Source organism: Carcharodon carcharias, chromosome 15 (genome assembly GCF_017639515.1).
Source record: "Carcharodon carcharias isolate sCarCar2 chromosome 15, sCarCar2.pri, whole genome shotgun sequence".
NCBI classification, from domain to species: domain Eukaryota; kingdom Metazoa; phylum Chordata; class Chondrichthyes; order Lamniformes; family Lamnidae; genus Carcharodon; species Carcharodon carcharias.
This window is the reverse complement of record NC_054481.1, coordinates 41,795,674-41,818,412: the sequence shown is the minus strand read 5'-3', so window position 1 is coordinate 41,818,412 and position 22,739 is coordinate 41,795,674. Positions and strand designations below refer to the sequence as shown.

Genomic DNA, 22,739 nt, shown 5'->3' with positions numbered 1-22,739 from the left:
TGCTAGGATTTTTATACATGTCTTGTTTACCAAATACCATAGTGACTATGGAATGACTGCAATTGGAGTTCCACACCATTCATTATCAAATATACCCTTTGTCCATTTAATCCAGACCATTCCTTTTTCATGCAATAGAGGCTGTGTAAGGACATCCACTATTATTAAAAGGTATTCCTGTACAGTTTGCCCCTAGCAAAACTTGACCTTTGGATCACCAATTAACAGGCTTCCTCATTTGTTACAAGGTGCCTTGTCAAAATGGAAGCTTCTCCCAGTGCCATCAGAGCGCTGCAGGTTACATTGTTGTCTCTAAGTCAGAAAGTTGTGAAGTCAAGCCGACTTGAGCAGAAAAATCCAGCCTGACATTCCAGTGCAGTATGAAGGGAGTTCTGCGCAGTTGGAGCTCCCAGAGGAGATATTAATTTGAAGCCCTATCTGCCCTCTCAGGTGGATGTAATCGATCCAGTGGTGCCATTTCGAAGGACAGCAGAGAAGGTATCCCTGGTGTGCTAGCCAATATTTATCATCAATCAGCATCACCTAAAAACCAGATTATCTGGTCATTTTCACATTGCTTCAGGGATCTTGTGGTGTGGAAAGTCGCTGCCATGTTTCCTAAGTTCCAATACTGCTTGACTTCAAGAAGTACTTAAGTGTCTATAAAAGCACTTTGGGGAATGTCCTGTATGTCAAAGCCTCATTATAAAGTGAGACCATGGGCTGGAATTTTATGGTCCTGTCACGGCAGGGATGGGGTCGTAAAATGCAGTGAGCCATTCTAAATTCCATTGATTTAGGCAGGACTGTAAAATCCCACTGGCGTCAAATTCAGCCCCATATGTTTGAGTACCCATGTTTTAACAACACCAGTTAAAGAACAGGATTTGCAGGAGACAGAGAGCTCCACAAATCAGCAAGCAATGAGTGAGTCACATGCGATAACGACACAGGCAGTATGCAGGTATAGCAAACGTGCTGGGGTTGAGAACAGTGCTATATAAATGAAGTTCTTTCCTTCTTCAGTATTCATTTTTAGTTTCAAATTTCATGAAATCCAGAATGAGAGCATGAGTTCTCCACACTGCTGTGTATTATAATAAAGGTTTAATGCTCTGCTGCTCCTTCTATTTCTTTATAGTGCGGTATAATCCTGGGCTCCCTCCTGCTGATCTGCTGTTCCTGGTTGGCTTACAGCTCTAGCCTGATGCTGCTTGAAGCGGCGATAGCAGCTAAACGCAAAACATACTTTGGTCTCGGTAAGTTCTGAAAAGTGGAGGAAGTGAGTTGCCTTGAGCAGAGATTATGATAAATAGCCAAAGGATGTCAGTGCTGTAGTTTGTGTGCAACCAACCATTTTAAATGAGTTCCATCATCATGCACTAACTTCCTGCTGAAAGCACCACTTTGTGCTGTAACAGCAGTATCTTTCATTGATTTAAACATATACTTCAGACAACACAGTTTGAATGTTTAACATTAGTTGCTTTAATGCCACAGAGGCTCCAGCTGCCAGAGGATTTACTATACATAGCATTTAGTTGGAACTAACTTGCCTTCCTGACCCCCATTTTTGACTGCTAGTGTAAGTAGTTTGCTCTCATTAGGTACTGTTCCTCTCTCTTTCAGAATTGTGATAGAATGATGTGGCACAGATGGAGGCCATTAAGCCCTTCTTTGAAAGAGCTATCCAATTAGCCCCACTGCCCTGACCTTTCCCCAGGGCCACGCATTGTTTTTCTTTGCTAAAATGCACCCAACTTGCTTTTAGAAAGTTAGTTGAAACCACTTTCACCACCCTTTTATTCAGTGTGTCCCAGATCACAACAACTGACAGTGTCAACAAATTTCTCCTCTTCAGCCCCACTTTGGCTCTTTTGCCAATTATTTTGAGTAGGCTGTGCCACCAGTGGAAACAGAATAAACAGGAGAAATGATCAAAACCTTTTTCATAATTTTAATCACCACTAAAGTCAAATCATTCAGGAGTGAAAGTTGGAAACTTTTCTACACAAAAGGATTGGTAGAATTCTGGGCTCCCTCTTCTGTAAATGGCAGTTGTTGCTAGGGCAATTGTTCATTTTAAATTTGAGATTAATAGATTGTTAACCAAAGGTAGAAAGAGCTATGGGGCAAAGGTGGGTATATGGAGTTAGGTCACAGGTCAGCCATGATCTCATTGAATGGTGGGTAGGCTTGAGGGGCTAGCTGTCCTACTCCTCTTCCTATGTTCATCCTTGTAGTATAAGGGTGCTCAGTACCGCCCACAGTGTCATGTAGAGTCACATGACAGTAAACTGGCGATAGAGTCTAAACTAGAAGTCAGAGATGTGCATGTAGTTATGGGCTACCAATAAACACTATTGTTCAACATTACAAGCCTCTGAACCTCTTTGTGAGACCGACTGAATAAACCCTTACCACAATTCTCTGCAGTAAGGAGAACGATAGATTGTTCTATTCTCTTCTGCAAGGCCTTGTAAACCAAAGCCCAAAAGGCTGGAAAGGTCACTCCCCACAAGGATAGTGAAAATGCTGCTGTATTTTAATATTAGTGATTGTTACGCACTCAACAAGCATTGACTTTGTCCAATTACTTGAACTATTTGCAACTTATTCATTTTTTAGACCATTAACCCTATTTGATTTTCAAAACATGGCCCACACACTTGGAAATCTGCCAGACTTCATCAATTCTCACTCTTCCTTTATCTCTCCTCCCTTGAAGATCTTGTGATAGTTGGTATTTTGAAATATCATTGACCAAATTTACAATTTCTATTTCAGCTCAAATGTCGAATGGAACGTTTGGAAAGTTAGTGGTTGAAATAAGGTAAGTGGCCAGCAATAAATTTGATGCTGGAAGCTTTAATGTTCTAAAGGTGTGAGGTTCCATTTAGCCCTGTGCTATTTGCAGTTGGGATGTAAGGTGACTGAGCTGCTGTCAGGTTCTCTCCAATACTTTGAAAGCAACCACTAAGTAATGCATATAGTACGGCCCAAGATTATTCTCCCTTTAACTTCCACTGTCTCTCCCTCAGTTATTCTCAGGTGTCCTCTGTTGATTATCTATTGTCTAAGAATAAAGCAACTCAATCACCCATTGAAGCCAATGGAATTAAAAATCCACAGGGATGTACAACAGACTGCCGACTCACTATCATCTGATTAACACTATTGTATGGAGTCAAGATGTAATGTAGGCCCATATACTTGTATTAAAGATCATCTATCAGTTCCCAAACTAAATCGATAATGTTTTTCACTTTAACCTATATGGGGAAACTGGCTGAGTCAATCCCGACAACATCAACTGGCTGTAATTTCTGAAGTGGTTCTTCTGAATTCCTATCCTATCAGTGGCAGAAATCAGTGGAAAATCTGGCACAATAGTTGTCTCTCATGGTCTTTATTTTCAAACTTGCATTTGCTTCTATGAAAATCATGTTCAGAACTGGGTTGGTCCTTTGAAGCTGACTCCGATCTCTTGTGCAACTCTTCCCATTCCAACACTGGCATCTGTGATAGCTGGGCCCTAGTTATGAATTCCCTCTCTAAATTTGTCAGCTCCTCCACTTCCCTTTTTACCTTTAAGACTTGCCATAAAACCCACTTCTTTGATCAAACACTTAGTTGTTTCCTCCTAAAATCGCCCTCTTTGGTTCAGGAACCATGTTTTGATTACATCTCTGCAAAATATTTTGGGCTGTTTTTCTACAAATGCAAGTTGTTGTTGATATTGTAAACCTGACTATCTGTGAAAAGCTCAGTTCCTCTGACATGGGAGCATTTCAATTATATCAAAATGCTTTGGTGTTTTAACAAAAGTAGAATGAGGTTGTCAAAATGTTCAGAGAAATGGACAGGAGGAGAAGAAGACAAAGAGTTTGCATTGATATAGTGTCTTTTATGAGCTCAGGACATTTCAAAGGGCTTTACAGCCAATGAAGTACTTTTGAAGTATAATCACTGTTATAATGTAGGAACCATGGCAACTATTCTGAGCACTGCAAGATGTCATAAACAGCAATGTGATATATGCCCAAATGTTCTGATTTAGTGACATATTGAAGGATAGATATCAGCCAAGACACTGAGAGAACTGCCCTGCTCTTCTTCAAAATAGTACCATGGGATGTGTGATGTCCACCTGAGGGATCATATATGGTCTTGGTTTAATGTCTCATCCAAAATCTGGCACCCCTAATATTGCAGCACTCCCTCAGTACCACATTAGAGTGTTGGCCTATATTATGTGCTTTAGTCTCTGGAACTTGAAGCCACAACCAAGTGCTACCACTGAGCCAGGGCTGAGGAAGAGGGCCCACAAGATAAATGTCCATAGACATTAATCAGCCAATTGTAATTCTGTAAATAAGAGATTGAGAAAAGTTTTCACATTCTCATTTAAATATTTTCTATTTGATCACTGGCACAGAACCAGAATTCTGCTTTAGTTGTAATTGAATTTAATAACGAGGTGTTGCTGGTTTCCTGCTTACAGTATGATTGGGTTGATGCTGGGAACCTGCACTGCTTTCTTTGCTGTGCTTCAAGATCTGGGAGCCAACCTTTTCTTGGCATTAACTGGATCCCCGGTGAGTTCAATACATTATTCAGTAAAACAGCAAAATTTATAGTTTGCTTAGGTTTGTTTTTCTCTTTTCCCCCCTGTTTGTTTCTCTGCATTTTTCTCCCCATCACTCCCTCTTGAACAAATTTGCTTTCTTCACCTCAGTCCATTGTTCAGGTACTAGTAACTCTCTGGTACCCCTGTCACTTATTCGTGTGTGACGTTTGACAGTAAGTGCTGCCAGGGGAATCTATACACACACACACACACACACACATTTACACACACACACACACACACACACACACACACACACCTATACACACACACACATACACATTCACATTTTAGGACAGTAGTGGAGTAGTGGGGATTCTGGCTGTTAGTTTTTGCTTCCTTAACCCAAGGACATTGAGGCCAGTTGTAGCTTCCCAGCTGCCACTCTTGAGATGAACAAACAGAAATCAAATCCTAGTGCCCCTGATTTGTCTGGCTCAGTTATACCATGGCTTTACCAAATAAAGTTCAACTGGAAGGAGTTGAATGTTTGCACAATCTAGTTGAGTCAATGCTATTGACTCAAACTTGGGGCTGCCTGCAATTCTGCAGTTCCTACTCTGGTAGTGGACTTTGTCACAGCCAGACACCCTGTAACAGCCAAGTTTTCATTCCAAATCCTCAGGATTGTTTCCAAACCTGTCCCATAGTTGCTGCATTCCCTTAATTAGAATGGAAAGGAAGACTTGAATTCATATAGCACCTTTCACAACCTCAGGTTATCCCAAAGTGCTTTACACCCAGTAAAGCACTTTTGAAGTCTAGCTACAGTTGTAACATAGGAAACACAGCAGCACACAGCAAGCTCCCAAAAACAACAATGAGTCAAATGAGTTGGGGGAGATGGTGGCATAGTGGTAATGTTGCTGGATTAGTAATCTAGAGACCCAGGCAAATCCTCTGGGGGCAGGGGTTCAAATCCTGCCATGCTAGCTTTTGGAATTTAAATTTAATTAATAAAACCTGAAATTGAAAGATAGTCTCTGGAATGGTGACCATGAAGCAATCACCAATTGTCATAAAAACCCACCTGGTTCACTAATCCCCTTTAGGGAATTAAATCTGCTTCCTTGGTCTGGCCTACATGTGACTCCAGACACACAGCAATGTTATTGACTTTTAATTACCCTCTGCAATGGCCTAGCAAGCCATTCAGTTCAAGGGCAACTAGGGATGGGCAACAAATGCTGGTCTTGCCAGTGACACCCACATCCCATGAAAGAATAAAGAAAAAATGATGAGATAATCTGTTTCAGTGGTGTTAGCTGAGTGAGAAATTTTGGCCAGGATTCCCCTGCACTTCTACAAATAATACCGTGGGGTATTTTAAATCCAGCTAATGTCTCATTGGAAAGACAGCACCTTTGACAGTGTAGCACTCCCTCAGTACAGCACTGGAGTGCCAGCCTAGGTTTTTCTATACTGAATAATTGATGCAATAATTGCGGCAGTCTACCTACATCTGTAGAGGCAGCACAGATGCACTTGCCTAAAGGGCTTGGTATAAAATGGAGGAACGCATTTTCTAATGGAGGGAGTCAGAGCCTCTTAATGATCAAGAACTGAATTTTGAAAAATACTCCCTCCCTTTTGAGGAATAATGTTTGGGCACCATGAGATAATCAATCTCCTCTGAGAACCTTTCCTCCCCTGGCTTTTGGGGTCTTCTCAACTCCCTGTATGGAACCCCCAGCTGTCTGTAGTTAGCTGGCATGGCTTCCAATAGGCCTAACCAGGGCAAGTTAGCCATGGCTCCTTGGATCTCTTGGGACCCCCGAAACCGGCTGTGGATGCAAGATGGGCAAGGGGAGGTTGGATTTCAGACAAAGCTCAGTCAGGAATCAGTAATCTTCCACAAGTGCCTTTGTAAACATTCCTTCATAAGCACGTTGTGCTCCCCCACTCCTTTCAACCCCTTTATGTTTAAATCCCTTCCTACTCATTCCCATTACCTGATTTAATTATAGTCTTTTATTGTACAAAGGTGATTCAGACCTGTGCATACTGACTACTACCAGTCTGTGGTCTGTAATTGCAGCAGCATATGTTAGCAAGGATGAGTGAACAGCACCACAAGCACTTGCCCTATCCAAAGAGCTTAATGAACCCGAGCAATAGTCAAGCCCAGAAAAGTACTGATGCCTCCTGCAGCTTGACAGTATCCTGGGCCTGTTTCAGTCAATAGCAAATTTACAACAAGGCACTTAGAAAATAAACACACAAAAATTCAGCTCAGTGTTTGCTTGGCGTAATCCCTAACCCCTAAGAGGGAAGAGATGGCAGTGGGTAATGATAGAATCCCATATTAGATCTGTGTGGTTTTAGGCAGATGACATTGCATTACATGGAATATATAGAAGTAGGTCATTGGGATCAATTGGTCTGCGCAACCTGAGTCTCCTCCCATTCTAATGATTTTATCTAATCAACACGTCCTACTGTTCCTTTCTGAAAATTAAAATTTTGAGCCAATGACCTTCCATCAGATCTAAGACATCGACCTGAAACCAGTTCCATTTCTCCCTCCACAGTTGCTTTTTGAGCTGCTGAATGTTTTCCAACAGTTTTCTGGTTTCATTTCAGATTTCTAGCATCTGCAGTAGTTTGCATTTTTTTGCAAAGTATTTGGAGCCTGGGAAAAGATATGATTGGATTATGTCTGTCATGTCTCACTTTTCCAAACCTATGACCGTTACCATCCAGAAGGACAAGGGCAGCAGATAGTTGGGAACACCACCACCTGAAAGATCCCCTCCAAGCCACACACCATCCTGACTTGGAAATATATTGCTGTTCTTTCACTGTCGCTGAGTCAAAATCCTGGAACTCCCTCCCTAACAGCACCCTGGGGGTACCTACACCACATGGACTGCAGAGGTTCAAGGAGATAGCTCACCACCACCTTCTCAAGGGCAATTAGAGCTGGGCAATAAATGCTGGCCTAGCCAGTGAAGCCCACGTCCCATGAATGAATATTTTTTAAAAACTTGTAATCACTGTCCAGTGACATTTGTTGGAAGTGTACATGTGTATGAATACCCTGTGAGGTTAAACACAGCAGTGATGCCTCCCTGGCTAAAGAGCCTGCAGTACCTGCTGCCAAAGCTCACCAAGGCCTTTTGGCTGAGGTATAGGTGACTCACTGGCAGCCAAGGCATGAGTCATTATTCAGGAACTGAGGGGACGAAACTTAGGGACAGAAAAGAAAAGGGAACAGGTGCTGATGTGAAGAAAGCCAAAAGAGCACCACTGGAGTCACCTCACAGCACTTCGGCTCACATTGCCAGTTCAATGCCAGACTGGTGAAGGATCAGCTGCCCGAGTTCTGAACATGGAGAGCGGCATAGGTGCAACATGAGACTAACCAATTGAAAACAAGCTGGAAAAGTGACCTCCTGTAGTCACTGTTTGTGTTGTTTCACATGTCCTTGTGCATTTTCCTGGCAGACTACTCCCTGGCAACGTGCTCTATTGCTGTTTACCATTACCTCTATAGTGATTCTCCCTCTCAGCCTGGAGAAGACAGTGTTGGATTCAGCCTGGCAGTCATTGATCTCTCTCATCTTCTACATGTTATTAATGATTGTGGTGAGTACTAGGAGCACAATAAGAACCAGATTGGAACACTGGAATTAATAATCAGCTGGCTGCATGGATTGCCTCAGTATGTATATCATTGCCAATTATATAAATGTTATGTTTTCTAAAATACAATGTTTACAGTGGATTTTACTGTATCCAGCTGAATTGGTATCCAGCTGGGGTACAGTTCCATAGGGGAACTGACCACTCTCCACTATCTCACTCAAGTACCCATGGATAAGTTTATTTGGTAAGTAGCCTCCGCGCTGGGGTGCATCTGTGGTGGGGAGTCTCCACAATGGGAAGACTCCACTGTGGGGACCCTCTGTGTTGGGGATCCTCCACAGTGGGAAGGCTCAGTGGTAGGGAGCCTCTGTGGTGGGGAGCATACATGGAGAATGTTGGCAGTATATTCCTGTTTGTGGAACATCAAACCTGGGCATATTCCATCTTCACTTAACATTCACATATGAGTGCACTTTTCAGCAGGGGTCACGGAGCAATAATCAGAAGCAGAGGCCATATGGCCTTTATTTCCCCTCTGTAGCTCTTGGATGTATGACCACTGCTCCAAATGAAATCAATCAAGGACAGAAGCCAGGATAGTCTCGTTGTGGTGGCTCAGTTTCAGATGGGGTAACTTAGCTATCAGGGAACTGACACCTTAGTTTCTTCTACCTTAGAGCAGCTCACAGAGGGTGGTACAGTCAACACGAATGAGACAATTGCAAGCAAGTTTTCAGCAGGAAGGAGTCCGGAGCATATAGCAAAACTCAATAATTCTATTCGATGTCAGAAATAATGCTGTCACCTCAGTACAGAAGGGGCAGAGTAAAAAGTCTTTCACCTGGTTTTTGGGGTCCGTAAGGAGAATGTTGCCTTTGCATTACATGACTTCATGTTATACTCACTGGTTAAAGTTGATGCCAGTTCAATGAATCCAACCAGCCACATTCCAGTATGAAAGAAGAAAAGAAATATATATTTCTGTGAAGCAACCTTGTTAAGAAAAGAAAGTGTTATCATCCATTAAGCAATACTATTCTGATGACAACCATACCTTTCAAAAATCCAAAAGGTGATTTAACTTAGAGATTAGAATTTTCTTTAGTCTTCACAATGGATATTAAAAACCAACACTTTGAGAAAAGTTCTGTGACTCAGATCAAACCAATCAATTGTAATCATTCAATGTCTGTCCTGAGCTTAATGTCAGAGTCTCTAACAATACCAGGATCTCTCCTTTAATGAAAAGGACATTCTCCCTGCAGTTTTGCACTTTATGGGTGGAATATAGTGCCCTCTACCACATCCCCCCATCCCAGCCAGGCAGGTTTGGAGGCAGGGGGGTGCCATGTGATCGTGCGGAGGGTACCTCTTGCCTCCCTTCTCTCAAGTCCAGGGCAGACTTTCTGCCCGGAGGTCAATTGGCCTTAAGCAGCCACTTAAAGTTCTCATTCCTGCCACAGCTGGTGTTCAACCAGCAGCCACTGGGGCACTCGCCATCCAGGGAGGCCTCCCAGCAAGCCCTGTTAGGTTTATCAGTGGCCTGTCAAGGAGGGTTCCTCATTCACAGGTACTCTGTCCTCGATTGAGGGACCCAACATCAGGAAAGGGGGGTTGGGGGTGGGGGGCAAAGGAAACCGCACCCCTGCCCTTACTTCCGACCCCTCACCAGTGACCCTTTCGCTGCAACCCCCCTCCGACCCACATTCGCTTCTCTGCAGGGATCCATCACCAATCCATGGTGAAGGGCACACTGTAGTACCAGCTATGACCATCACACCTCGTGGAACTGCCAGCCTCTGAGTTGGTTAGCAGCTCTCGCTGGTATTAGCGCCCTATTGCTGGCTTAGTCAGACGGGAGCCCCAGCACTACCCATGTAAGTTCCTGATTGGAATGTAATGGTGTCGGACCTCCCAGAGAGAAGCGACATGGGGCTCTCACTGGTCCTCCAACCAGTGAGCAAGACCCCATCACCCACATTGAATCCTTAGTCATTATTTCTTGTCTTTGGTCACACTGGCCGTGCATAAGACTCCCTTCTTTAGGAAACAAAGGGAGAAAATTGAGGGAGGAGAAACTAAATGTTAGAAAGTGCGCTCTGAATTGTGTGATGCCTAAAAGTGGTTGACTGAGCACTGCATGGTCCTTGATGGAAGCCAGCACATTGTAGCAATTACTCCAAGGTCAAACCTTTTGTATTGTTTTTGTTATTCTTTGACAGAATGTGCTGGAGGTTCCGAAAATAAAAAAAAAACACTTGTTATTATCACACCAAGGCGAGTGTTTATGCAGACATAATGTGCTGTGATTTAGTTTATGTTGTTAGAGATGAGGAGTTCACACGGAGTTTTCTCTTGTTTTTCAGCTGCTGGTATACTGCCTGAAATCAATGCTGTCTGGTGACCTGAAAATGGAGAAGGTCCTTTTATGGCAGTGGTCTGGAATTGCCACGTCCCTACCGATATTTGCCACCTCATTCTGTTGTCACCCGTAAGTGATGCGGAGATACAGGGCTAGCAAACTGCTTGCTTTAGTCACCGGGATTATACCTACATATGGGAGATGGATTAGCTCAAGAAAATGTTGCTCTTTTATAATAGTAGGGTCAATTTTTAAATACACACTTTAATGTTCATTTGAATGGAGGGATATCATGGGCCTGTGGAGTAAGGGGCTCAAATTGCCATCATGGCCTCCTGGTGTACCATGCCCTGATCCAGGAACATTAAAGACAAAGGTCCATCCAGAACATTGCTGCCCATATCCTGTCTCGCACAAAGTCCTGTTCATCCACTAACCCATGCTCACTGACCCACATTGGATCCTTGTCTGACAATGTCTTGATTTTAAGATTCTCATCCTTGTTTTCAAATCTCTCCTTGGTCTTGCCCTCCCTATCTCTCTAATCTCCGACAACCACTCCTCTCCCAAGATAACTCCATTCCTCCTCTTGAGTGGCCTCTAGTTTTAGTCACTCCACCATTGGGTGCTGTGCCTTCAGCCGTTAAGGCCCTGAGCTCTGGAATTCCCTCCCAAATCCAATAGCCATATCTGCCTCCTGCTTCTCCTTTTAACATGCTCCTTAAAACCTAGTTGTAATAAACAATGTACCAGATAGGTTTCTTACTTGAAACAGATAACTTCATTACAGAGCTTGTTTAGAAGCTACTTGCTTAAACCAGGTCCACGACTAGAAAGCTCCGCCCCTAAGATTACCTGCGCTTAAGGCTGATTTGTCAATGTAATCACATGACCCCTAAAAGCAGTAGGAAAGGTTTTATCTATAATCAGTACATCAACTCTTTGGCCAACTGCTTGGTCACCTGTCTTAACATCTCCTTACATGTCTCTATATCAAATCTTGTTCAATAATACCTTGGGACATTTTATTACATGAACCGTAGAACCATAGAAAAGTTACAGCACAGAAGGAGGCCATTCAGCCCATCTTGTCCATGCCAGCCCTAGGACACCCAGGTGCCCTTTCTAATCCCACCTTCCTGCACCCGGCCCATAGCCCTGCAGCTTACAGCACTTAAGGTGCAGATCCAGGTACTTTTTAAGAGTTTAGAGTTTCTGCCTCTACCACCAACTTGGGCAGCAAATTCCAGACACCCACTACCCTCTGCATAAAAAAGTTCTTCCTCATGTCCCCCCTACACCTTCTGCCACTTATCTTGAATCTATATCCCCTGGTTCTAGAATTCTCCACCAAGGGAAACAATTTTCTCCTGTCCACTCTACCTATTCCCTTCATAATTTTATACACCTCAATCAAGTCACCTCTCAGAGCCTTCTTTGTTCTAAGAAAAATAACCCCAACCTATCCAATCTCTCCTCGTAGCTACACTTTTCTAACCCTGGCAACATTCTTGTAAACCTCCTCTGCACTCTCTCCAGAGCTATTACGTCCTTCCTGTAATGTGGTGACCAGAACTGCACACAATATTCCAGTTGTGGCCTCACCGGTGTTTTATACAAATCCAACATTATATCCTTTCTTTTATTTTCTATACCTCTGCCAATGAAGGAGAGCATTCCATATGCCTTCTTTACAAGAAAGGCACTATATAAATGCAAGTGGCTGTTGCTTATTTAAGTGTAATACAGTTGCCTTATAATTAAATGCTATTTGCAACATGAAAACCATCGCCAAGTCATCTGCTGCCTCAATGCAGCTCACCACCTCCTTCTTAAGGACAATCAGGGATGGGCAATAAATGCTGGCTGAGCCAGCGACACCACACCCCATGAATGAATTAAAAAAATTAAAGAAGTGGACAGGTATCCATTGAAACCAAGATGGGTACAGGCTGGATTTTGCCAATCAGTGCTTAGTTCTCTGATCTCAGCAGCAGAGTGACCAACTGTCCCATATTTTAAGGGATTGCCCCTTATTTTGACCATTTGTCCTGAGTCCATTTATTGAAGCCTTTTGTCCTGTACTTCAAGGACAGCCTGTGAGAGACTGAACCTGGGAGCCTCCAGGCGAGTCTGAGTGGTCCGAGCGGGACTGCAAGTGAGTGAGTTGGTCAACAGAGAGCTAATAATATCATGAGTCAGCAAGAGTTTGAGTTGATTTTAAACCCACCAACCCCATTATTATGGTCTCAACACCTCCCAGCCCCCCACCCCACCACTGCCAACCCACGGTCGAAGTGTGCTTGTTTTATTTCATAAGAGTTGGCCACCCTGTTTAGCGGTAGCAGTGTGAGCAGCGTCGCAATTGGATTCCTTCATGTTTTCTCACTGATCCCTCCAAACCACACCACCCTCACACCGACAGTAGTTTTCAGCAGTTGTACAGCCAGAAGGGAAGGGACAAGCAAGCAACCGGCCCCAGGTTCAATAAGCTTCTGGCATCTTTGAGGCCAGCTTTAATCACTCATCTTCCAACTGACAGGAAAAAATAAATGTGTGGGAAATGCTTGATGCTGGAGTCAGTCATTGACCTTCAAATCTCCGCTGAGTTTGCTTTATGGTTTCTCTTTAATGTTCTGTGTCAAGACTAGTGCTTCCCATATACTTCAACCTCAGAGGGCAATCACTGGAGCGAATGAATGTAGTCTGCAAGCAAGCGACCATAATCACCTTTACCTTTTATACAGTAGTAAGTAGTAAAGTTACTTAGGCTGTATTTCTACTATAGCTTTACTGTTGGTTTAGTCACCGAGTGCTTGTGGGGTGTGAATCCAGGGTATAAGTCCTACCAGACTCCTGAATGAAGCAGGGCAGAACCTCCTCCTCCAAGAACCACCATTCCACTTTGTAATAGAACAGGTCAGATCCTGACTCTGAAATTAAGCTGCATTTACACTTTTAAAAGCAGGTACCAAATGGAAGAATTATTTCAAATTGCATTAGACAAAATGACTCAGCTTTAAGCTAGCGAAAGGCAAATTTGGAACCGATACCTGTAAGTTTCTGACCTGGGAGGTGAGGGGGTTGGGGGTGGCTGGTGGAGGGGAAACGGTCATTTTGCCTCATAAATGGACAATATTGGAGCAGCTGCCGTTTATACTGCTCACTTTTATTTCGATTGAGGTGAATGGGGAGTGATGTATAACTGGCATTTGATTCAATATTTTTAACCTTTGCCCAAAGTCAAAATTGCTCCCTCACCCATCTTATATATTTCAAGGGCGATGCTGAAAATCTTCCCTAAGGTTAATAAAAATTAAAATAAAGTGTTCACACGGTGTTAAGAGGTTAACAGGTTAAGGGGGAGCAAGATGAACAAATCACTTTGGGAAGCAACAATGAAGGGCTGGCGATATATGTTCCAGCCAGGATGGTGTGTGATTTGAAGGGGAACTTGTAAGTGTTGATGTTCCTTTCTAGATAGCAGAGGTCACAGGCTTGGGAGATGCTGCTTCACATCACCACGGGATGGTAACTAGTCACAAAGCCAATCATATGATATTTTCCATGTGTTTGGATTTGAAATGTTTGGATTATGATACCATGAATTTTCCTTAAACAATTATTCTTCAGAAAATGTTCAGAAAACAAAACGTATCATGTTGTTAATTTCCTTCTTAAAAAACTTTTCAGATTGGATTAAGTGGCTACCTGCCTCTCCCTGAAGCTGTACCAGGAGATATCCTTGCTGCTTTGCCCCCAAGTTTTGAAACACATGGTATACGTGCTATATTTTTAATCTCCCTCACATCGAGCTTCCCACTGATTATTTTGCCCTGTCGCCAAGCCATTAGCACGCTCCTTATCGAACAACAGGTTGGTTTATTGATGAATCACAATGGTTATAATTACAACTCAACATTTAACTACAGGGTAAGAGAAAGCTGAAGGGTACTCTAATAGAGTTCTTGGGTTTTGATAGGCTGGTGGAGAACTTGTGGGGAGACCAAAACCAAGGGACATAAATATAAGATAGTCACATATGAATTCAATAAGGAATTCAGGAGAAACTTCTTTATTAAGAGAGAGGTTAGAATGTGGAATGAAATATTAGGTTAGAATGTGGAACTTGCTACCATAGTTGGAGTGGTTGAGGTGAATGGCATAACTGCATTTAAAGGGAAGCTAGATGTGTATGTGAGGGGAACAAGGAATAGAAGATAGTATGAGATGAAATAAAGGTGGAAAGAAGCTTGCGAGAAGCATAAATACCATCAATTGAGCTGATTGGCTTGTTGCTATGCTGCAAATTCTGTATAAGTATACTTGCTGCTTTTGGTGCAGGGTTATTAATGGATGATAAGAACACTAACGACAGTAAAGGATTGGCCAACCGTTATACAACTCATCCAATTATTCTTTCTACTGGCTTCATTTTCCTATTAATGATTTCAACTCCTGTTTGCAGCATCAAAGTTATTTAGTAGCAGACTTGGGCTGTAGCTATGCTGTACTTGGAACCATTGTGAAAGGTAGAGGCCTGGGGTTTTTGGATAATTACAAAACTGGTCACACCACTGCCCACCACCCTCCGCCCCTGCCCACCCCTACCCTACCTCTCCCCATGCCCCCACCATCACCCACTACCCTTCAAAGTCAAAAAGGCACGTTTCCACAGATTGGGCGGAATTTTAGGGCCCCTCCCACCATCGGGATTTTCTGGTCCCGCCAAAGTCAATGGACTTTTGAATGGCTCCCTGCATTTTATGGCCCCACCCCCACCACAATGGGATCGTAAAATTCCACCCATTGTGTAAGTTTGAAGACCTCCCTATCGCTTGCCATTTTAACACTCCACCCTGCTCTCTTGTCCACATGTCTGTCCTTGGCTTGCTGCATTGTTCCAGTGAAGCCCAACGCAAACTGGAGGAACAACACCTCATCTTCCGACTAGGCACTTTACAGCCTTCCGGACTGAATATTGAGTTCAACTACTTTAGATCTTGAACTCCTCCTCCATCCCCACCCCCTTTCTGTTTCTTCCCCCTTCCTTTTGTTTTTTCCAATAATTTATATAGATTTTTCTTTTCCCACTTATTTACTTATTTCCATTATTTTTAAATCTTTTATGCTCTGCTAGTCTTTCCACCCCACCCCAACTAGAGCTGTACCTTGAGTGCCCTACCATCCATTCTTAATTAGCACATTTGTTTAGATAATATCACCACCTTCAACACCTTTGTGTTCTTTTGTTCTTTTGTCTGTGACATCTTTTGATTATCTGCTCCTATCACTGCTTGCTTGTCCCTACAACCACACCACCCACCCCCCCACTTCTCTCCCCCCCCACCACCACCTTAAACCATCTTATATTTCGCCCCTCTCCTTATATTCACTCAGTTCTGTGGAAGGGTCATGAGGACTCGAAACGTCAACTCTTTTCTTCTCTGCTGATGCTGCCAGACCTGCTGAGTTTTTCCAGGTAATTCTGTTTTTGACCAGCATTAATCACCTTATCTGCAGTGACTAGCAGTCAGTCTGACATAAAACTGCTGAGGGAATTATTAACAAGTGCAAACAGAGAACAAAGTGTTGGTTGGCATGTGGTCTCCAACCTCACTGTGAATTTCCCTTCGATCCTATCCTACCAAAGTAACTTGAGGCCTGATTGGCCCTATTCTAGTCACGAGTCAATTATGTTCATTTACACTGCTGGACCAAACTGATCCATCAAATATTTTGTGTTCAGGATAAAGTGCTTGCTTGAAAACGTAGACATAATTTCATCTTGACAGAGCAGCCACAATATTGAGTGTATTTTACTGCAATTTGCTTACTGTGCCCTAATGGAAACTCCAGATCATAGTGTCCTGCCAGAGTCAGACCCAAGTCTGAGTTACCAGCACACAAGGCAGTAGTGGCATATACCACAGTTGTGAGTGGAGTGTCTGATGAGCTACACCATGGCATGATGCTATAATGCACTGGAAACCCAACATATCTCCTCTCAATTCCAGAAGATAGCAAATACTACATTATGAGACTATTGTTCTCAGGCTAAAACTAATGCCTTTACTTACACTACAGTCACGACACAATATCAGTAAAACAATAAGGGTAAAATCAATTGACTTGAAATTAAAACATTTCTAGAATGCGTAAGTTGCAATTTTAACCCAATCTACCCATGAGAACAGGAGAGGTTCAGGCTAAAAGCTTGATTTACACCCATTCAATTTCCAACTCCACTGAAGTATGATCAGCTGGGGTGCATCCTGGTCAGTTCAACCTGAACTCCTACGTTTTTCTCAGGTGAGTTAGGTTAAAATCAAAGCTGAAGACTTTAAGGAAAGAGTCTTCTTCAATGTGACTTGTAGCATATTGAAGGGGAAACTAGATAAGTATCTGAGGGTGAAAATTAATGAAGAATATGTTGATCGAATGAGATGAAGTAGGTTGGGAGGAGGTTGATGTAGAGCGGGGCTGAATGGCCTGCTTCTGTGCTGCAAACTTGAACCAAAATGTGCAAGCCAAAAACTCTCCTTTGACTCAGTTAAAACTGAACTAGTGAGAACTGAACAAAAGTCTATGGTCTCTATGAGTTAAAAAAATGAGGGCAGATTTTAACCTATGCCTCCCCAAATCAGAACTGTATGACAGTATTCCAATTACCCCACAATCCACAAGGATGCTTCCCAACCACCTGATCCAAACTTTTCAGCTAATTTTGTCTTGATGGCAATTGGTAAAAGCATGTTTTAAATATGGAACCTAGCCAGCCAGATCTGGATGCTCCTAGATTCAAGGCAGCATGTTACAATTGGCCTCAGTGTCCCTGTTCAAGAGAAGGCAAGGGAAGCAATGGATCCTGCTCCTTGTCATTATTCTGAATCCTAATCAAGTGTGTGTATGTGTGTGTGTGGATTGTTGGCTGAGGAGAGGATTAGGTTTGGCTCTGATGTCCCCACAGCCAAAGTTAAATAAGCTGGAAGTATGCTTACTCAGGTTTATAAATCAAGAATGGCCATTTGAACAAGATCCTGGAGGACATCAGTATCCGTGGAACATAGGCCCTCATTAAAGTAATCTTCAAGAGGTGAGAGTAAAAGGAAAGGAGTAGGGATGTTCAGTTGAAGGTCCAGCTAGTTAATGTTCCTCAACCACTTCCTCAACCACATATGTATTGAGGTTGTGGATTGGATTACAGTCTGAATTAATTTTAAATCCAGGCAGAGGAATAAAGAAAATATTAAGCCCATCAATAACTGAGAAGGTAAATAATTGGTGGCTTTCCTCCTCTCTGCCCTCTCCTCCTCTAAAACACACCTTAAAACCTACCTCTTTAACCAAGCTTTTGGTCTCCTGTCTGCCTGTATCCTCTATGGCTCATTGTCAAACTTGCTCTGATAATCCCTCCTTTGAAGTGCCTTAGCATGTTTTATTAAAGTTGCCATGGGTAAATGCAAGTTATTGTTATTACCACATTAGAAACAAGAGTTCTGATAAGTTATACCCAAGAGGTTATGTGCCTTTTAACATTGCAGATAGGATTGGTTTGCTGCACATATTTCCAGCATTATCTGTTTTTTCTTTCTGTTGAACGTAGGTTAATATTTTGTGTAGAAAAACTTACTTGAATGAGTACTGGCTGAATTGTCTCACAACAAACTAGGCCCACTGACATTTTATTGACTGGTGCTTCACAACATTTGTATGTGATGTGAGAATTGGACAAGATGGGCCACTTCAAACCAACCTTGGCTTGAGGTAGAATGGGCCAAGGATGAAAATAAAGGAAAGCCTTTTTTAAAGTTAAAGTTCAAAGTTTTTTAAAATTATTCTTTCATGGGATGTGGGTGCCACTAGCAAGGCCAGCAAATTTGCTGCCCCTCCCTAATTGCCCTTGAACTGAGTGACTTGCTCGGCCATTTCAGAGGCAGTTAAGAGTCACCACATTGCTGTGGGTCTGGATTCACATGTAGGCCAGACCAGGTAAGGACGGCAGATTTCCTTCCCTAAAAGGCATCAGTGAACCAGTTGGGCTTTTACAACAATCAATAATAGTTGTCATGGTCACCACAACTGAGACTAGCTTCTTATTCCAGGTTTATTCATTCCACCATCTGGGATTCTGAACCCATATACTTAAAGTTAAATACTCAAGATAGTACAGGTGACAATTGAAAAATTTAGGTGCATAAATTCAACATGGAACTTCAAACTAATATATAATAGAGCTCAAAAATAAAGTCTGGGATTCTCTGATCCTGCCCATGGTGTGAAAGATCACGAATGGGATGGAAAATTTAGAGAGGCAGTCAAAAGTCCATTGATTCCGACAGGAATTTCTAGTCTGGCAGGCAGGACCGGAAAATCCTGGCCAAAGTGAAATATAGTCTCTGGACTAGTAATCCAGATGCTTAGGCTAATGCTGTTGGGGACATGGGTTCAGAATCCCAGATGGTGGAATTAATAAATCTGGAATAAAAAGCTAGTCTCAGTTATGGTGACCATGACAACTATCAATGATTGTTGTAAAAGCCCAGCTGGTTCACTGGTGCCTTTTAGGGAAGGAAATCTGCCGTCCTTACCTGGTCTGGCCTACATGTGAATCCGGACCCACAGCAATGTGGTGACTCTTAACTGCCCTCTGAAATGGCCGAGCAAGTCACTCAGTTCAAGGGCAATTAGGGATGGGCAGCAAATTTGCTGGCCTTGCTAGTGGCACCCACATGAAAGAATAAATTTTAAAAACTTTGGAACATACAAGGCATCTAATAAAATCACGCATTTGGGCGGAATCTCCCAGTCCTTCCAGCATGGGAATCACTCCAACTTCCGTGTCTACCACTGAACTTCAACTTCAGAGCGGAAGATTCACCCCATATTGTCCTGTTGAGAGGGAAGAGATGATTGGGATTAAAGTAAACCATTAGCTTAAGTTGTTTAAATGATATGATTAAAGATGCTTATATTCAGACTAACATGTAAAACAGATGGGATATTCTACTGTGAATGCTGGGGGAAATTTATTCCACAGCTCAGGTTGCGCTTGTTGTGTCTTTCTCATTCTCTGAATGTGTTTGAAAAACAGTGAACACTTTGGCAACAAAAGTGGAAAGATGTTCAGCAATCACAGATATATTCTTTCCGTATATTACAGAAAGAAGATGGGACGTTCTCAGTGAGTGGAGATATGCCCTTTCATCAGCATGTAACAGCCACAGTTTTATTAGTTTACTGCACCATGATCATGGGTGTTCTGGTACCAAATGGTAAGTATAACTAGTGTGTGAGCTGGACCCAACAATACAAAAGTGATTTAATTTAATGGGGGAACATGCTCAGGGTGGGTTGTGGGGGTAGATGAATGCTGAGCAGCTTACTCCTGTTCCTACATTTTGAAGGGCTCGGCATGCTGGTTCTGATAAAATACTGTCACGGGCAGGCATTAGTGTCATGTTGTTTGTTGTTGCTGTAGCAAGAACATGTAGGTAGTTCTGTAAACTATGATAATCTCAATCTAGCACTGTATAATATTACTGCCTAACTTTTCTTTTTATATAAACATGGTCTCTAGTTTATAGCCTAAACCATGTTCTGGTGGTGTGTGCTTTTTTAAAATTTATTCATGAGATGTGAGCATCGTTGGCTAGGCCAGCATTTATTGTTCATCCTTAATTGCCCTTGGGAAGGTGCTGGTGAGTTGCCTTCTTGAACCGCTGTAGTCCCTGTGGTGTAGGTACATCCACAGTGCTGATAGGGAGGGAGTTCCACGATTTTGACCTAGCGACAGTGAAGAAACGGCAATACATTTCCAAGTCAGAATGGTGAGTGGCTTGGAGGGGAACTTCCACGTGGTGGTGTTCCCATGTGCCTGCTGCCCTTGTCCTTCTAGATAGTAGTGGTCATGGGTTTGGAAGGTGCTGTCTAAAGAACCTTGGTGATTTCCTGCAGTGCATCTTGTAGATGATACACACTGCTGCTACTGTGCGTCGGTGGTAGACAGAGTGAATGTTTATGGATGGGGTGCCCGTCAAGCGGGTTGCTTTGTCCTGAATAGTATCAAGCTTCTTGAGTGTTGTTGGAGCTGCACTCATGCATTACTAATGCACAGTCAGCTAAGTCGCTTTCCAAGGTGAGGGTGATCACAAGACAGCTTGTGTCATATCTAGTAAGCAAAGTTCAGTAACAAGGGTTTCTGTTCGACTCTAACACCACAATACCAAATATTACAACTTTAGGTCGTGAGTTCCCTCCCCCATCCCCACCCCCTTTCTGTTTCCCCCTTCCTTTTTTTTCCAATAAATTATAAAGATTTTCCTTTTCCCACCTATTTCCATTATAAAAATAAATAAATAAATAAATAAACCACCCCCACTAGAGCTATACCTTGAGTGCCCTACCATCCATTCTTAATTAGCACATTCGTTTAGATAATATCACCAACTTTAACTTTAACACCTAGGTGTTCTATTGTACTATTGTCGTTGACATCTTTTGATGATCTGCTTCTATCACTGCTTGTTTGTCCCTACAACCACACCCCACCCCCCCACCTCTCTCTCTCTCTATCTCTCCGCCCCCCCACACACACACCTTAAACCAGCTTATATTTCAACTCTTTCTTGGACTCGAACTCAAGTTCTGTCAAAGGGTCATGAGGACTCGAAACGTCAACTCTTTTCTTCTCCACCGATGCTGCCAGACCTGCTGAGTTTTTCCAGGTAATTCTGTTTTTGTTTTACCAAATATTATATGTAAGGTTGTACTTTGGTCCGTAATGTGTGAAGATTTGCTAGTGGGAGGAATTCATAATACTGACTGTAAGGAAAATATGACAAAGGATTAGACAGGAGAGGAAGAGAATTTTTTAAACGCAGCAAGTTGTTATGATCTGGAATGCATTGCCTGAAAGGGTGATGGAACCAGTTTCAATATAAACTTTCGAAAGAGAATGGGATAAATACATGAAGGGGGATAATTTGCAGGGGTGTGTGAAAAGAGCACGGGTGTAGGACTAATTGGATAGATCATTCAAAAAACCAGCTAACTGCACGAGGGGTTAAATATCTTCCATCCGTGCTCCCTGATTCCAGTAAAGCCCAAACATCTAACAATGACAATCTCTTTTCCTTCTCATAATGCATTGCATTTTGCCAATGCCTATTGGTGCAGAATATAAAGCTTGATCTATGCTATAAGTTAAAGGAAGAGCAAGGACATGTGCAATCTTTACCCCTCTCACTCCAGCTAGGTACTCATTGCCCTGATTGTGGGATGTGTTTGGTCTTTCAGTGGAGACTGTGTTGGGAATTATGGGAACCACCATGGGGAGTTTCATCTGCTTCATTTGTCCATCTGTAATTCATGCAAGACTGCGGAAAGATACTTTCACAGGAAGAGTAAGTATAACCTTATTATATTATAATGTAATGTCCTAAACTTTAGCAGTCTAGAATGGTCATTTACTAATGCACATTCAGCAGTAACAGTCTCTATCTTCGCACTTCAAACCATGGATTTTATTCCTGTAGGGCTGTTCCTCATGGTCGAAGGGCTAGATTTTATTTTTATCTGTTGCAGCAGGGGTGATTTTTTACCCCCAGGTCATTTGCGATTTTAAAATGCTAAAATTCTGAAACCCAACCCCAACCTGCCCACTTCCAGTTTTAATGGGAGGCAGGACAGAGGCAGGCAGCCAACCGGCTCGCAGGAGGTAGGCTGCCAATTTAAATATTATTATGAGACTGTATGCCTCATACTCAACCACCATTTTAAACTTAACCCTGGCCAGTCGAGATTCCCTGGCCTCAGGAAATCTAGTGGCTAAAGAGAGGTGTTGATGTGGATCCAGGAGGTAGGTGTCTTTCTGCTTATCTGCTCAATCCAGTTTACCCACTTCACTAAACAGCTGCAACCAGACACTATCTCCCACTCCAACTCTCTGGTCTCCTCCATCCCCTGCCACCCTGGCGGTTCCTGGCTCTGAACTCCGAATGGCCCCTGCTCTGGCTTCCCTGATCTTTCCCAGCTCCAGACTCCGATCTTCCTCTCCACTCTGGCCTTCCCAATCTATCCTGGTTCCCCTTCACTCCCCAGCTGCGGCCTGGTGCTGAAGGCCTAGCCACCTGACAGCCAGCAGCCCCTCAATTGGGA

At 42.9% G+C, this 22,739-nt stretch overlaps 1 protein-coding gene across 5 annotated transcripts in view; it reads left to right on the top strand.

Annotated features, from left to right (window-relative positions):
* LOC121288330 (putative sodium-coupled neutral amino acid transporter 10) overlaps positions 1 to 22,739 on the top strand; it is a 53,959-nt gene that overhangs the window by 17,466 nt on the left and 13,754 nt on the right. The window contains exons 2-10 of one of the 5 annotated variants that reach the window (XM_041206873.1): positions 1,142 to 1,259; positions 2,788 to 2,833; positions 4,505 to 4,598; positions 8,078 to 8,218; positions 10,585 to 10,709; positions 13,227 to 13,329; positions 14,274 to 14,456; positions 19,744 to 19,855; positions 21,879 to 21,985. In XM_041206873.1, coding sequence (XP_041062807.1) covers positions 1,142 to 1,259; positions 2,788 to 2,833; positions 4,505 to 4,598; positions 8,078 to 8,218; positions 10,585 to 10,709; positions 13,227 to 13,329; positions 14,274 to 14,456; positions 19,744 to 19,855; positions 21,879 to 21,985 — 1,029 coding nt within the window. Of the gene's footprint in view, positions 1 to 1,141; positions 1,260 to 2,787; positions 2,834 to 4,480; positions 4,599 to 8,077; positions 8,219 to 10,584; positions 10,710 to 13,226; positions 13,330 to 14,273; positions 14,457 to 19,743; positions 19,856 to 21,878; positions 21,986 to 22,739 lie in introns of all 5 variants that reach the window. The other 4 variants (XM_041206872.1, XM_041206875.1, XM_041206874.1 and 1 more) reach the window with 4 other exon arrangements.